We start from the raw sequence: 18,166 nt of genomic DNA on the forward strand, positions 1-18,166 counted from the left end.
TAATTTCGTATATCTATGGTCAAATACATTGAATTAAAAACTGAAGAAAGCCTATTAACCTTTGCTTTAGTTTTAATTAATGCAAATCTAATGCGACGAAATTTTAAAAACCTGCGCCTGCCCTAAAATTCATTTCTACTGTTAGATGTTTCCCTTTTCACTTGACCTGCCCATCTTACTGGCTGCCAGTCTCTGCGTGTTACTCTTAAGCGATCTTTGATTAATGGTGTGCTTCCAAAAAATGTATTATTATTTGCACAGTTTGTCGCCTGCGGTATTCAAATTCAGAGTAGAAAAGGCAGAATTCTGTCGTTGTCAAATCATTAGCAGATATACGCTTTAAAAAAAATCTATTGTGTGAAAATCTCAACCAACTAAAAAAAAAATCATATTTTCTGCAGATGTAGCCTTAACTTTTTTGCAAGGTTGTGCAGAGTTTGATGAAACATCAGGTGCAGAAATGGTTTAAAAAAGTCTGCAGGGTTTATTAACTCAGAGGCACTCGTTATGAGTTACTGCATCCTCACACTATCTCTCCTCTTCCCCCAACATTTTCCCCACCAAAAAAACTGGTGAAATCTGTGTGAAAATTGTCGAGAAACTCTAGAATTACTGTGGGAGGAGGTTGCAGTATTCATAATTCCTGCAGTGATTGCATATTTATCTCTCGGCGGACTCTCGGATGCAACGTGTCAGACTGCCTATGCACTGTTCTAGCGAAATTGATGATGGGGACAAAAACGTTCAGGGTTTCTCAAGCATGCCTGCAGAATTTTAATTTGGCTTCACCATGTTGCCGTATGTTGAATTTCGGAACCAGCCCCTACACCTCTCTTACATCTTGGTTTATTTGTGAGAAGTGGCAATATGGCGGGATTCCGAAGTGTAGAAGCGTTTCTTGGCATGCCACCTCGGTCACTACCGTGAGGTTGAACATGGTGTGTTTGTAGAAACATTCACAACCCTGTCAAACTATCTTTTGTGGCATTGTAATTGGGTCCCCTGCTATACTAGCTTAAATTTGCCTGAGTTGTTGTGAAGCTCAACGTACTGCAGCTCTCATGCCGCAGAGCGCTGTGAGAGGAAGGCACCTAATGAAAGGCAAGGAATGAAGGTGAGGTGGTCACGAGGGGGGGTTAACAAGTCTTGATGATTAGTAACAGTCGGAATTCCAGATCCTTCCATTCAGCGTTGGAAATAGTGAAGGAGCGAGTAAGGTAAGGTAAGGTAAGGCAAGGCAAGGTTAGGTAAGGTAAGATAAGATAAGGTATGGTATGGTAAGGTAAGGTAGGGTATGGTAAGGTAGGGTATGGTAAGGTAAGGTAAGGTATGGTATGGTGTATGGTATGGTATGGTATGGTATGGTATGGTATGGTATGGTATGGTATGGTATGGTAAGGCAAGGTAAGGTAAGGTTAGGTAGGTAGGTGGGTTGGTCAATGTTTCTTGCTAAGAACAAAACAATGGATTTATTTATCTATTAAGGTTTTTGGATACTGCAAACCTAGCCCCAAAGGAAGTGAAATTCTTTCCATTTAACAACGGAAACATACATGAGAGAATTGAAGAGATTACGTGGATACTTAGCTAGATTCAACCTGAAGGTAAGTAAACTGGAAGTAATTAATAGTAACCAGAAAGTTAATGTACAAAAGTAATTATCGTGCGAGATGGGAAGGAGGATGTGAGGAGGTTTGTAATAGGGATTGGTACTGCCCCTAATTTGGGTCTGGGAAGAGCTCACACGCGTAGGTTAGCACATGTGTATGGTTTCATTTCTTTACTTTAAGACCATATCTTAGCACCTTGCTTCTTCAATGCTTTCGGTGGCCAAAACCGTGTGATAGAAGAATATGAGTCCCCACCAAGCCAGACCACAATATCTTCTCTACTTGTGGCACCCAAGCATTGCCTTCTGGTAAGCCTTGAGGAAGCCCTGTGGGCAGGAGTCATAAACGGAGGGCCACATGTTGGCTGAAGCCTTTTTGTCATGTAAAACTATTAACGTCTATGTTGGGCCACACTGAGACATTTGTTATTCGATGAATGATCCTCATGAACTGCATCTTTGACTCTAAAAGACTTTTCCCGAATACAAGAAAACAGGACATTTCCCCCACAACATATAGGGCCATATGTATGCACACATTTTCCCATAGACACAGAATGGGTAACACCCTTTGAAACATCTGGCCCATAGCGTTTGCTCTATTTCCTCACAGATTCTCCAGCCTCACCTGAAAACTCTTCCTAGATGAGCGTCAACCCCCATCACAACCCGAGCACAGATATCGAGCAACAAAACTGGTTAGCATGTCCATACTACACACTTACCAACTGCACTACAGGACTAAATACCAGTCGCTGGCACCTGTCACAGAACGCAAGATGCCAACTTGTTCCGCCCTACCAATCCTTGCTCCTGGAAAGTGGGAGAGTTTCGGCCATACTCCCTGGATGAGGGGGCCTCCCTGTGCAAAGTAAAAATTGTGTTTTTCTTCTGTATGTGTTTATGTTGCACACTTTGGATGCAGTAGACTCAGGTAGCATTGCACAATTCACACTCAATGTGGGATTATTGTATAACCAATGTCTTTCTCCCTACTTATTCAAAGTCCAGATATAATGTCAGCTGTTTTCAGAATTTAAAGGTTTTCTTCTTTAATTTTTGACTGCCTCTCTGTTATTTCAACATGCTTTAATTGATAAAACAGTGTGCTCCGTCCTTTGCAGGAGAACAATAAATCTGTGAGCCTGGTTTCCCAGTTTAAATTCACTGACTTATTTAGCAGTGGTTAATTTGTGAATAAATAAATGCAAGGCTTCGGAGATTATTTTAGGAGTCTGTTGCTGGTGCTGTTAAATTCCAAGGCTGCTGAATACCAGGGCTGCCTAAAGTTGATCCCACTTCATACCTCTTTCTCTTCCGTCTTTTTCCCCTTTTCTGACTTGATCTCTTTTGATCTGAGCTGATGTGTGAGGTGGACACATTTGTTCATGTGCCCAAAAATGAGTGTTGGAACCAAACACCTGCAACACCAGCACAAATTAAGCACTGCCATTCGGCGTGTGGGACACGTGGCAGTGGTATACATTGGAATCTGCTCTGCTGTTGATGCACGATGCTGAATTTCGTCTCCATGTTGAACCTACTGACTATGGAGGTCTTAGGTTTCTCATGTTTGTTTGGTTTAATAGTGTAACACTGCATGCCTGGGCTTTCAATAAAATGCTGCAAATGTAAATTGACTGAAGACACTTGAAGACTTTACCATAGAAGTGCACGGTTTTACTCTCACTTTGTGCTTTGTTTCAAACCGTGGACGAGATTCAGTTTCCAAGTTTAGTCTACCTCGAACTTTATGGCAGCAGTGCCTTTCCAGTTAAACGACTGGACTTGGTTCAGCATGATTTATTCAGGCTGTAGGTAACAAGTATTCACGCTCTCCAGCAGCGGAAATGTTCCTTTAAATGAAAGAGTCTTCTCTTAAGTCTGGAATTTTGGGTTGTGTGGTACCCGCATCTATTCTCTGCTGTGCTTGGGTGGTCCACCCCCCCTCTCCTCACCCTGTGCATTCAGGTTGAGATATCCCCAGCCTCTTAGTTAATTTCAAATTATAAGGGTGAAGCTTAGATGATTGATGCTGAATTTATTTCATTATCTACGTGAGCATCTCTTAATATTTTCTGTTTTTATCAATTAACTGTTTTAAAAAAGAATTTCAGAATAGGTGAGAAAGATAACTGATTAAAAAACGAACGTCTGGAAAATTGTTTTTTCCCCAAAGTGAAAAGCAGATTACAGTGATAAATGTTTACAATAACTCCCTTGAAATGTGGTATGTTACTTTGTAATGTGACTCATTGCAAGGAACTGGGATACATTACTATGAAATGTGGTACCTTACTCCGAAATGTGATGTTACTCTTAAATGTGGTACGATTCTCTGAGATATGAAACCTTACTCTGAAATGTGATGTTACACCGACAGTGGTAGGTTAAACTGTAAAATGATATGTTGCATTGAAAAGTGCTTGGTGCACTGAAATGTATTATGTTTCTCTGAAAAGTGCTCAGTTACTCTGGAATGTGGTCCCTTGCACTGAAATGACATGTTTCAGTGCTTGAAATGTATTTGGTCCCCTCCCCCTGCTTTCAGTCTTGTGTAATGGTTTGGTCTGACAGACTAGGAGTCTCTCTGTCCACTTTGTTTTCTTTCCTCCTGTTTCTTTTCTTTTTCCTGTCTCCTTTGATTCTTCAATCTGCCCTATTCTTCTGTTTCAGCAAAACGATATTAGTGAAAGTGATTGATGATGAGGAGTATGAGAAAAACAAGACCTTCTACCTTGAGATTGGGGAGCCCCGCCTGGTGGAGATGAGTGAGAAGAAAGGTGGGGAACCTGCTCTGAGGGCAGAGGCTTGAGACTCAAGCGCCTCTGGGTGGCTTTCATCCCACATGGATGCCTGGCTCTACCTCTTCCATCGAGTCTGATGCGCACATTCATCTATCTATGTAACTAGGCAGAATTGTTCATAACTGGGAGTCGGATCAAGCAGGGGCGGCCAATCAGAGTAAGACTGCTGCGTCCTACTTTTTGTCCTGTGCATATATCATAGAATTTCCTTATTGATCAAACTGTTGTGGAAGACATAAAACCTGATTACCAAATTCTGAATGATTAGGAAGAGCTAAAATTGCACATTTTCTTAAGATAGAGGATATCAGACTCAGAGGGGTTGTTTTTATATTTAATTGACCTGTGAGTGTTAAAGCCTGGGTGTTGCTTTGGCAGATGCTTTGGGAAAAATCAGAGGAGCTGACTTTACGTAAGGCTTGTTCTTACTCGCTCTTTTGGATAGTCATTGTTTCTTAGATTGAGTTTTTCTAGATTCCCATGATTCAAGCCTAGCCGATTTACCGAAGTCGCAAGAAGAAATTCCTCATGCTAGCAAGCCGATTCCCAGTTATGCATAATGCTTTGTTATATACTTAAAATGATGTCAATGTGCTGCAGCTTCCTCATTCCCTCCCACCCCATGACATCACAATAACTGTCCATCTTGGTTTGCTCTAATGCATGATTGTGTGACTTCAACCATATGTTTCCCTTTGTCTTGTGTCCCCACAGGAAGTGCATTACCCTTAGAATACTTGATCGTGAGGAATACGAGAAGCAGTCCAGTTTCTTCCTTGTGCTCGAGGAACCAATCTGGATGCGCAGAGGACTGAAAGGTGTGAGAGTATAACAAGATAGACCACCGAGAACCAGTCCTCTTCTCTGTTTGTGTCGCCCTACTCTCACACTGGCTCTCTCCTCTCTCTCGGCTTCCAAAATCTTTGCAGTGTCTCTTGTGAAGCTTCTTTTATTTGTTGGGATGAACGTGTACTGATTAGGAATCCTACTAAAGTCCAGTTTAGAGTCAACCCAGCACCACAAAGTACTTTGAAATGGTGTAATCTTTAGTTCAGAGTGGCACACTTTCTCAGGGGGTCCTGTTATTGCAAGGGCAGGGCAACTAGTGAAAAGTGATATCTTCACACCCAGCTCCTAAAATGAGCATTAGAGAAATTAAATTATAACTGTAAAGCCATAACTTGGTACATTGACCCCATGGCCATTGTCACTTCACAATAATTTGCCTACTGAAGTGTTTTCATTTAATAAATATTGCTATCAGTTAACCATTGAATAAACAAATGCACTCAGGCGCAGTCACTTAACTTTATTACATTTCCAAATGTCAATGTATTGTTATATCCATGCAATAAATTCCTGCTCTATAATTATTATCTGAACTGAAACCAAGGCCCAAAACCAATGGAGGGAGTCATTTATGTCCAGCATGGACTACCAGCAGGGGCTATATGAAAATCTAACCGTATGTGCTCCAACTGTCCTAAAAGTAAACCTCATTGACTGCTACAAAAGGTGCAAACACCAAACTGGTCCTAGGATGTTTTCTCGTTGAGCCATTCTCTAGCTTCTGGTGTGAATGAAGGAAATTTGTTGGCAAAGCCACATTCGTTCCACAACATGAGAGTTACAGTGGGGACCTTGGGAGCAGTTAAATGGATTCACCATCCCCCATGGTCCAACCACAGCCTCTCCCAGCTCCTGAAACTGCATCTAAAACTATGGTGAATGCCAGAGAGAGGTGCACTCCTGGGTAATGGAACTGAGGTTGAACACGGCTTATACCTGTGTGTATTAGCTGCTAAGATTCCGTTGCTTGTGTTTGGCTCTTGAATATCAAATCCAGAATATAACAAGACACTAAAATCATGCACAACGTATCAAGTGCGAAAATATCAAAAGATAAGTATGTATAGTTTTTCTATAATGGCAAGTAACAACCCCAGGCAAACCAAAATTCCAAAGTGCAATGAAAACCAGCAAATTAAAAATGACACTTTACTAAAAAACGATTTTTATAAAAAATCATCAGAGTATTTAATAATTTTCTTAACACAAATTAAACAAAAAATGCATATATTTTCTAAAAAAAACATATACATAATAATTAAAACAGACATGAACATAAAATTTAAAAATGATGGTAAGGGAGAAGTAGTGACGGTTTCTTCAACGCGTTTCGACACCAAGTGTCTTCGTCAGGAAAGTACCATCATATAATTAATCTGAAAAATTGAGCTTACGGCACTGCACCGTCAGGTTCTGATTTGTCTTAGTGATATTTGTGGTAATAGGGCGAGCGTGTCAATCACTATGAAACCGTTAAAAATAACAAGGAACTGCACGGTGATGAATCGCGGCCAGCCTCACTGTTGGCAATTTCAAAGCGTATCTTCAAGGGGCAATGATGGCCTACTGGTGATTTCTCTTCTCTGGTCAGTGCCGGTTCGATTCATCACCGCGCAGTTCCTTGTTATTGCGGCAATATATAAAAGCTCCAAAGATCTATTTGGCCTATTAGAGATTTGTGCCCTTCTTTTAAAACAACAGCCAGAGTGCTGCACAATTGAATGTCCGACCAGCCCCGTTAACAGCGGAATCTCCGTACTAATATTTTTCGCGTTTTCATAGTGATTGACACGCTCGCCCTATTACTACAAATATCACTAAGACAAATCAGAACCTGACGGTGCAGTGCCGTAAGCTCAATTTTTCAGATTAATGATATGATGGTACTTTCCTGACGAAGACACTTGGTGTCGAAACTCGTTGAAGAAACCGTCACTACTTCACCCTTACCATCATTTAAAAATTTTATGTTCATGTCTGTTTTAATTATTATGTATATGGTTTTTTAGAAAATATATGCATTGTGTAATTTGTATTAAAAAAATTATTAAATACTCTGATGATTTTTTTTATAAAAATCGTTTTTTAGTAAAGTGCCATTTTTAATTTGCTGGTTTTCATAGCACTTTGGAATTTTGGTTTGCCTGGGGTTGTTACTTGTCATTATATTGCTTGCCCTGACCCAGGAAATTGATCCACAATCAGGGGGTCCTTGTTATTTACCATTGTATAGTTTTTCTATACCTAAATTGACATCTATGTACTTTGACGCTATATTCATATATCGTCGAGGTACATAGATATACATCATCAAGGTACATAGATGTGGGGTTAAGAATAGTAAATTTATACTTCCCCTCTCTGCACTTACCTTTCAATATTTTGCCACTCAATATTATTGTGCCACAATATTCTTTTACTCGATAGTCAAGAGTTCTATTGTTTGCTTACGATGAAGCTCATGACATTCCAATATGTTAAGTTAAGCCTAAAGCTTTAACCATATAGTCCTTTGCTAGAAGAGAGGCACCGGCCGTTCTATAAAAAAGTCACCATACTTCTTAACTGCTCAAAGCAATAAAGTTTAGATTATTTGGCAACACTGTTTGAAGGCCATGGATCCATTCTCAGACTAAGACCTGATATTTGACAGGATTTGAACAGTTAAATGAATGTTTCTGAATTGTGTGCCTGAATTTATTACACGACAGTCAGCCATTTCAAAATCCGTGTTTTGATGGGATTATATCATATCTGTGACTTTATTTCCATAATTCTGGAATATGGCATAATTCCCGTCATTTGTGCAGTTCATCCAGTGGAAGGCCCCGTCCAAACCGATTTTATTCTCGCCAGGTATTAATTCCCAAAAAAAGCCAATATTTAGGTAATACCAGCATCACAAAACTTGAACATTCAGGGCCAGTTCGTACATGTATGTTGCTAAGAGCAGCTTAAAAGAATTCCTACTTCTAAAGACAAAATATGCTTCTGGCACAGCAAGACATGTCTGCAATAAAATTTCACATTCTGAACATACACATTTAATTTTTTTAATGCTGCAGGCAATCATACAGTATAATCAGACATTTGACTAGTTGTTATCAAAAAACATTTTCCTCTTCGACAACAAAAAATGTCGTTAGAAACGTATAATACATGTGTGGGCATTTTTATTGCAGAAAAGGCACTCATTTCAGAACTCATACTTTGTCAAATGAGGATGTCATATCCTGGACATGACATCATTCGTGTGAAGTACAGAATTCATCCAATGGAAGGCCCCTATATTCAGTATGATTTTCTTCCTTCCAGTTACTTGGTCTCTAAGCATGATAGTTTATTTAGATAAAGCCAGCCCCAAACCATCCCACGGAGCTTCCCTATTACCTTTTAGCAGTCTCTTAAAAAAAGCTAAGCAAATTCGAAACATTCTAATTGCAAACAGAGCACAATGTTTGTTTAATGTTGCACATGCAGCATCAACACTTTGATTTTCACTAGTACCAATTGGTGCAATTGGTGATTAGCAGACTGATCGAAAAAGTTCAGCAAAACCTGAACATATTAATTTCAGTCAGAATCAGGGCTAAACTCAGCATCTTCAAAAAGTCACTTTTAGTCAAAAACCTTATATTTGTAGGTACACAATTAAATAGCTTAATCTTGTGTTACTGGTAATCAAACAATATATTATAGTGTACGACCTACTGTTTCTAATAAACATTTCCCTGTTTGAAAAAAACACAGCTTTCAAGATAAGTACACCAAACTGAACATTTAATATAACAAAATAGACAAAGGATAGGATGTGCAGTATGTCAAAAGGCAATCAGTTTGTAAATGTCACTATAACCCAGAGGTGGCAATATTGGAAAATATTGCACAATACCTGTTACTTATTTTTATATTAGATGTTTATTTTGGGGCAGCAATCAAAAAATAGATTCTTTTTATACATGGACAATTGTTCATTGTTTCTTTAACAGTAAGTATAACACCGATCTATACTGTTTAGTTGTCTTTAGTAAAAAAAAAAGAAAAATAAGTATGGAGATAAGAATCTAGAATTTTCGAAACAAAGAGACTCTCTTTTGTTTATAAAAAAAGTATGCTTAATAGCTGTTTTCTGCAATGTGCTGATAGCAATGGGCACTAATAGAAATTAAAATATTCAGGTTTTGTTTATCTTTAAAAAAATGTTGATTAAATAAAGGAAGAAGGTAAAGCTCTGCTGAGTGGTGGTTTAGGAATGGCATAATGATGATGCACACCACACAGAGCAGGGACAGGTGAAATATGTTTCATATTTCACAAGGACTGTTGACATATTTTCCCTGTTTCAGGAGGCACACACACACATACATTCATGAATATAAACACACACACACAAGCTAAACTGGATGGTGCAAAGTACACAAAAACATTTAGGGCCTGATTATGATGATGGTGAGACCGCCACCGACAGCCTGTCAGAGGCGGTTTCACCACCATCGTAAGCATGTTTTCTGCCCACCACATTAGGATGATGGGCGGAGGGGCGACTGTTGGAGAGGGCTCAAGGCGCCTGTCGGACCTTTGGAGGGCACTCCGATCCCTACAATGGTGGAGGTGCCTGCCAGGCACCTCCTCTGGGATTATGATGTCCCTCTCTGCCAGTCGTTTCATGGCGGGTTACCCGCCATGAAAAAGGCTGTCAGTAAGGGACATTGGAGGCTGTAGCGAGGTCCCCTTTCCCTCTAGCCCTCAGGGTTGGGTTTTGGGAGGCACCTATGGTGCTCCCATCCATATCCCTGCACCATGTGGCAGGCACTGTATGGTGCCTGCCACATAGTGCAGGCATATGCACAATGTGCGTTTTTGGACTGTGGCATGCAACACACACCGCAACACAAAATATAGACTTTGCGACTGCCTAGAATTGTAATTCAGGGCGTGGGACCACCTACTGCTTGTCGGGCAGTGCCATCCTGATACTATAACGGTCAGACTAAGTCCAACTGCCATCATAATCAACCCCTTAAACTGGAACAATTGGTGAGAAGGAACAGGAGCAGGAGGGCAATCATTTTTTAGACAATGGAGGGCAGTAATTTTTTTAGACAATGTGCATTTTTTGCAGTCAACAGTGACCCATACTCTTAAGCACTCTCATAAGGAATTGGCGTAGGGCAGAGCTGCAAGTATTTTTGCTGCACTGCCCTACTCCAAAGTGAGAGGGCAGGAATGTACTATATTTATGTCCTTCCCCCCTACGCTGGTGCACTATTTCCTGCCTAGCACCAGGATAGGCACCCTTGTACACAAGTGGCTTTGCGTCGCTTCATAGACATGATTGAGAGGCTTACACCGCCGGAGCGTCAGAAAAAGTGACGCTCTGGCGGCGCAAGCCTCTCATAAAAAAGCCCTTCATGTCTATGGGTGTCTATCTTGAATCGATTCAGTGTTAGAGGACGGATACACACAACACAAATTATAGATGGCCTGCTAGACATTTGTTCAGTGTGGGGTTCTGAGTGACTTCGCAAACAACTCAACCTTTGTTATTGGATTCGATATTACTCAGGACCAATTCGGAAAAAATCATCCCTATTGTTGATAGCCACTCATCATACGCATATTATATGTTTACCTTTTGTTAATTCACATAATTGATTTCAAAACCCATATTTCAATGGGATGAATTGAGGACTGCATCCAATATTACATACCTACCTGGCGTATTTACTGCCCGGTGTCACATCAGCATTCAATCATGAAAGGTAAACAAATCTGGACATTCTGTCTGCACTGAGCTCTATTGCTAACTGAACATTGCAGAGAACAGCTGCAAGACCCCTCACTTTCATGACCTACAATATTTAACTTACTGTTTTCAATTAAAATGTTCTTGTTTGAAAAATGGTACCTTCTCGCCAATTAAACCAACTTAAAACTTCAATATAGAAAAGCGTGATTGGCTATCTTTATTATTTGCCAACATTTATCTCCGAAAGGTAACTACATCTCACACGAATTTAACCTATTTAGTTATTAACTCTCCATACATATGTAACTTATGACTCATTTTGTTCTGCTAAGTATAATAAGGTAATGTTAATGCCAATTCTCTTCTCCGGGTATATGTAATTGATTCGTCAGGCAATGGCTTCCAAAAAGGTTAGATTCAGAAAGCAGATAGTTTCAATCAGAGCCCTCAATGAAAAACATATCCCGGGAGTCCCTATGAGCTCCATCAACGAGCTCAGCAGGAGAAATCATTTTTTACGGGAGGAAGAGATTTTCCTGGAAAGATTGTTGCTGATTGATAGCAGAATCCCACTGTGGAAGGAGAACGCTGCAGACTGAAGAAGTAATTTACCAATTGACATCCCTCTACCAAAAACGTTACTAGAAAGCTATCTCTGACAGCATGGTGGTGAGTTTTATGTGCATTGTTAATTACGAAACAAGGTCCTCGTCCTGTCAGAGACAGTGCTTTCGACTTCGCAGTAATTGTTTAGGGAGGTAAAGTTTCATACCAGCATAAACTGCTGCTCTCCTAACCCTTTCTAAAAAAAAAATCCATCATATTATTAACTGCATGGTTTCATTGGAATTTAAAAGAGAAGAGCTGCGATAATTAGACCAACCTAATAATGCTGAAACGACAGGTGAACAAATAGTGATAAATACATAATTATGTAGTATAATAAAACTATTATATAACATTTTGTATAACAATACATCATTTTATGTTACAAACTACAGCATAATACCTGAGAAACAGGTTTGAGACATAAATGATGCATATATGTTATACTGAAAGAACTGTAAATAAGATATTAAATCTGTTTAATTGTAAAATATTGGATGCCATAAAGCGAGATAGAGCAAAAATAGCCAACTGCAGAGATCTGAATGTCGAAAAAAGGAAGAGAAGTACAGAAAGAGAACATACGGACATGAGAATATTTCATTATTGAAAAAAATCGTATGTATGGGTATTTGACAGCCCTTTCCATACCTTTTTGCTAGGCCTAAAACGTTTACTGATGCACAGTTAGTGCAACATTTACAACGAAACAAGCTGTGGCCTGCCCTGCATGACAATATTGCACATTCTAAGATGGAAACCTCTGAGCTAAAGTCTAGACTTTGACCCTTTGTTCGGTCATCATATAGTTGTTTTCGAAAGTAAAATAGTGCATGATAATTATTTATTTAGTAGCAGGATATCACTTACAATGAGTTACAGTCAAGAAACGTGCTGTGCTAGGATTTTTTTACTCAAGGGAAAGGGGAATTTCTCTGTTTTGGAGCTCTCTCCATAAGCAGAAAAGGAGTTTTTAGGCCTTCCTCAGTAATTTAGCACTTGGTGTCACCCTATGGCTGCTGCCTGACTTCACTTTTTGCAGTGGCGTAGCAAGAGGAGGGGAGACGCCCCGAGCAGCACAAGTTTTAGGGGTGGCGGACTCGCCTCCTGCTCTTACCTGCAGTTGCAAAGGCGGCAAACGCAAAAATCAATCGCTAGCAACCCCGCTCTTACTGAAAGCGCCGGGCGGCAAAGGCTGGACCATCACAGGTGGCAAAAGTCCTAGCTATACCACTGGCTTTCTGGAAGCACAATCTAGGTAACAGCATACACATACTTACATACACATGCACAACCAGCTTCTGGCTTCATTCCACTCCCGCTTCAGCCATGAATTTTCACCAACGTGGCTCTTTTATCATTGTCCTGTTCACAAGCAACTGCTTCAGAGATGGGATGTCTGGAGCTATAGAGGAATATGTCATAAGCATCTGGCTCAATATATCAATGTTAAACATGGAACAGAGGTTGCATATTCCACATCACATACTCCCCTTCGCTCCCACCTGAGTTACAACATTCCGGAATTACACAAGTTAATACGACCCTATTTTAAAAAAAAACTTTTTAGGTTAAAACTGCAATACAGTGTACATTTCATATCATTTAATATAAAGTCTATCACATTCTTAGCCCTGGCAACAGTGCGAGTGCCACCAAATCATACATACGTCAAGTATGGCATGTGGTTTTTAAACATAACGAACTCTGGCTTCACCCTCATCCTCAAGAAGCAGAAAGGTAGTGTTGGAAAAAATAAAAACAATACTAATCAATGTATTGAATCTTAAATGATCCCGGTGAAATATTGGTTTTGAAACCAATGTTATTTGCAAAATAAAAGTAGCTAAGTATGTGTATGTGTGCTCATATGCATGTGTAGGATATGTTTTTTCCTTGTGTCTGTGTGTGCATGAATATTTCTGGAAGGGTTAACTTGTGAATTGTCACTCTTTTGAGATAGAGACAACATTTATATCTAACAATCCACAAATATGTGTATAAATAAATACCCATCTCCCCACATGTATGATATACAGATGAGTATTTATTTATGTTGCCTAACTAGTGCTAACATTCTACTAATATAGTGATCAATAATACTGGCCTGCATGTATGCCAATTCCACAATATCAGTCACCGGCATAGCACCAAGGTAAGCATAAGGGTTCACAGCTTCATTATTCTTAAATCCATGTTTACTTACCATGACGATATTTTGGTATTCATTATTGTGGAGTCGATATAAGTGCAAGTCAATATTAAAGTGATGATGTAGGGTGCTCATGATGCATGAAATGGAAACACTTCTAACATAGGCTAAAAAAACAAAGTAATCACTCTTCCAACCACACACAATGTAGCATGATATCCATGCGAGTAGGCACCTTAATACCCCACATAAGGGAAGTAGGAGCTACACAAATACTACACTACAATACAACTGGGGTAGAACACCATTTTACAGTTGACTCTGGGAAATGGAAAAATATCTAAACAATATTATTTGTTGAAATATATATTTATATATTTTTAGATAATGATCAGTTAGATGTATGACATTCAATCCCAGCATTTAAATGTACTTTAGTAGATGCTGCAAAGTTACAGCCAGAGGAAGGGTTGAGACAGGGCCGGGGAATTGATTGTAAAAGGTGGAAAATCACCTTTCTCCCCACAACAGACTGCTTTTGTGAGTAAAGATATACCTTACAGGGATAAATCACATAATCATCACGCCCACGAAGAGGTTTTCTTGTCACTCCTCACAAGAGAGATAGATTTTCGCTGTAGATGGCTCCCCATGTTTCCCAAATGCAGAAAAACAACCTCTGAGTCAAGTAAGGATGTGCTTGCAAGCCTCTTGGCTTTACAGGAGACATATTTGGCCTGACTCACAAAGGAAAACTTACACCTGAAGTCTAAAGGCCCCCCAAAACACAAAGGTAAACTTGGACTTCAGGTCTACAATTAGACTTCAGGTCTAAGTTTACCTTTGTGAATTGCGCCCATTGTTGGTATTTAGAAAGACTTTCCCTCGTGAAAATATGGAGGTGCGTTGTAGAGATGTGCTCAAGTGAATCTTGAAGAGGCTTCAGGTATCTCCAATTTTCCTCTGTGCACGTTTGTGAATATAGGATAGCTTTCGTTAGAATTGGGATCTGACATAGTATAAAAGGAAGTCCTCACAAGTTAGATCAGTTACTGTGCTCCTTCACAAGGTTAGCATAAGATATAGTGTGAAAACCCCTGCTGCCTTGAAAGCTTGCAAACCCACAGAGCACATCGTGGCAGCGCTTCCTCTGTGTGACTGGCATTCCACTCCATCCCATGTCTGCATTGTTGGGAGGGGAGGGCGAACATCTGTCTTCTTTCTGTGGACATTCCTTTTCATTTTGATTCTCATTTATTTTTCTTATTCTGTGTCTGTTTCTGTGTGTTTTCTTTACAGCCCTGTTGTTGAATGAGCTTGGTAAGAGTTGCATATCTGGTTTATCTTCTCCATTACACCTGTGTTTGTCTATGACTTTACCATGTGTCATATCTATGTATATTGTGTATTTTAGGGCCCGGTAGGGGCAGGAAAGAGCATTCCTTTAATTGTTTGGGATTGGGTGGCTGTTATGGGACACAGATGTTGAGCTGTGGTCGGGGTGAACATATCCTGAATAACGATTACTTTTAATAGTGGTTTTGCTGAGTGCTATCTGACAGAGTAAGTTTATAATGAGACCGCAGAGCCTTAAATACCAGAGCTAAGGACTTGTGGGTGATCGGGGTGAATACATATTTTGTGCATCCTCCTTAAGAGATTGTGCGATGCCACAGACGTTAATTTGCTGCACTAATCTTTTCTGGTAATTACATTCTTTGACATTCTTTAAATTTGTCTGATGGGGTGTATAGAAACTCTCGGGGGCCTTAATTAAATGTTTGATAGTGAGTTTTTTCATTTAGTATCTTTATAAGAGCTAGATCATCCTAGATTTGATCACATTTGTCAAAATAAATTGTAATTTTTTGATTTCTCTCCTCTCTTTTCTATGGGCTTCTCCTGCTTTAGGGGACTTCACAATCACAGGTAAGCCCTTTCATTGCATTGTCTTGCTAAAAGGTTTGGATCTGTTTCTTCCAATCAAAATATCTTAATTTAATGTTGTGCTTTTTTTTATTTCATTAAGGAAAACTACTGAATGGTAAGAATGTATTTCCCATTCTAGGAGGTCTGTTTATGAGTACATAACTAGGCAAACTAACATTCACCCACTTTGACTTCGGCTTGAGTTCCACTTCTATACTACTTTATATCGCCACTATCTAATAGTAGAATATAGATCATTGGTGCCCAAGGTGGATCATGTGAGCCTGACCAGAGTCCAGATTTTCAGTATAGACTCGAGCAATTAAAATGATGTCCTTTTAAATCAAGAGTAAATAAAAGTATCTTACTCAGATATCCTGAAAATCTGGCAAAGTTCATGCCCTGGCTTTCCTACATTGGGCACTGCTGCTATTTACTGAGGTTGAACACTTTTAATACCACGTGTGGTATGATTTTACGAAAGCAGCCTCAAAAGTGCAGTATCCTGTCCTAAATAAATGCAGTACTCTCCTTTTTACTCTCCTTTTTGCACAAGTAAAGAATCATCTGGCCACAGAGTCACAAGTAATTTTTATGTTAAAAATGAAATGGTTAGAGGTTCACATTTTAAGACGAACTGTTAAGAAGAACTATTGCTACTAAACATCAATAATGGTATGTTGCGAAATTCAATAAGGATGCAACATTGCCATACCTGCTATTGCTCTCACACTAAGACCCTCTGAACTTTGGAGAATTGATTAGATTACCCTCTGCCAGGGTCGAAAAAAAGTAATCCTGATGTTGGAACAGAGATTCTCCTGAAAAAGACCAATAAAATTGAATCACTTTCCAGAAAAGCAAAAACACATACCAAATCAATGGTTATTTGTCAGAGAACTAAAAACTCATATTTTTAGAATAAATGTAGCAATATAATGTATTGGTATTTTCTCCCTCATAGGACATACTCTTAATGTACTTTGATTTATGTTAGCTGTGCATCGCTCTGTTGCAAGAGCTGTGAAGCCCATGCTACAGAAAAATATTTAATAAATAATTAAATACATTTTATCATTAAATGTTGTGTGATCAAAGAAGTTATCTTGCTTTATGATCCTGGAAATTTCTAGCCCACTTTATAGTAACAATTTCCAAACTTTTTAGGCTGCATGAAAGTATTACAAACTTCTCTCTGAAATAGCAACTGTCAAATAGGTTAAGCAGAAAATAACAGGACTTCAAAGGTCAATGCTTTAATTAAAAACCATGCATTTTCTAGCATTCCTTATTATTATTGAAGTTACAGAGACCTTTTCATAAAATCAAGAGATGCAAAAGACAACAGAAATTGTCTAAAGTTCGATGAAAATTAGTTGCAAACTGACAGATAAACGTGTAAAGGCATACACGTTTTTGGTGTGTTTTACAAAATAGATCAACAATCAACTAGATCCCATTTATTGTCACAACCTTGTAGGGACTCCTTGTAGTTTGTCGAAGGATAGAGTTCATTTTATGAGCGTCCTGTGCATGGGCAGAGACTAAGGAATTAATGATTATCTTCGTACAAGACAGATCGCCTCTTTGGGCACCATCCGTTTAATGGCTCCAAAATTTCGCAGTACAAAAAGAGGTGGAGGGTATTTTTCCGTTAGTGCCCTGAAACTCTGGAACACCTTGTCGGTGCATTTGCCAAGAGAAATATCCCTCATAATGTTTAGTTGTCAACTGAAAACCTGACTGGTCAGTTAAGATTCCTGCCTGTTGCTCTTAATGGACTTATTTGTTGGTGTATTCCTGCTTCTCCTTATATTAAGCCCCTAGGTATCTAATGGTAGTATTGGACCATTTAAATTACCTATAAAATAACGTAACAGAGAGACTGTGGAACTGCAGTCTTCTTGCTACTGCAGGGACCAGTGATTTAACTACTTAAAACAAAATTTAGAAAATACCAATTGGATCTTGCTATCTTGCAGCATTTGAGAAGGAAAGAACATGCTACCAGTCTTTTTGAAGCATCATGTCATTAAAGAAGGCCCACTCCTTTTGAAAGCCCTTGATAGATCCAGCGAAAACTATTTCTGAAATGTTTAGTGGGTTTCCAAGATGACGTTTGGGGAAAGATCTACAGTAATGTTCTATGCTTATTGTGCAAACTCTGCTGCCAAATGAATACTACCCATCATCCCTGGGCTCCATATGGCTCATACCCTCAGAAGGTTGGCCAGCAGTTTGAAAGGTTCTGCTGAAGGAGATTATTTCGCCACACTGAAAGTAAACTAAATATAACAGTTTCCATATAAAATGTTAAATCAATAACAGGAACAATGTGTGGAATAACAAGATACTTTGAACAGCATTAAAAAAGGCTTGGCATTACAGATCCAAAAGTGGTACAGACCATTTAAAATGGCCGCCTTTTAAAGGAACCTATGCTTCCGCATGAGGGAGTCTTGTTG

At 39.3% G+C, this 18,166-nt stretch overlaps 1 protein-coding gene across 1 annotated transcript in view; it reads left to right on the forward strand.

The window, feature by feature from the left end:
- The window catches only part of LOC147669146 (sodium/calcium exchanger 1-like), a 592,080-nt gene that overhangs the window by 504,991 nt on the left and 68,923 nt on the right, over positions 1-18,166 (forward strand). Inside the window, exons 2-5 of the mRNA XM_086948194.1 lie at positions 4,286-4,392; positions 15,072-15,092; positions 15,684-15,701; positions 15,802-15,816. Coding sequence (XP_086804320.1) covers positions 4,286-4,392; positions 15,072-15,092; positions 15,684-15,701; positions 15,802-15,816 — 161 coding nt within the window. The remainder of the gene's footprint in view (positions 1-4,285; positions 4,393-15,071; positions 15,093-15,683; positions 15,702-15,801; positions 15,817-18,166) is intronic.

The sequence above is a fragment of the Lissotriton vulgaris genome, unplaced genomic scaffold (assembly GCF_964263255.1).
Source record: "Lissotriton vulgaris unplaced genomic scaffold, aLisVul1.2 SCAFFOLD_799, whole genome shotgun sequence".
Taxonomy (NCBI): Eukaryota; Metazoa; Chordata; class Amphibia; order Caudata; family Salamandridae; genus Lissotriton; species Lissotriton vulgaris.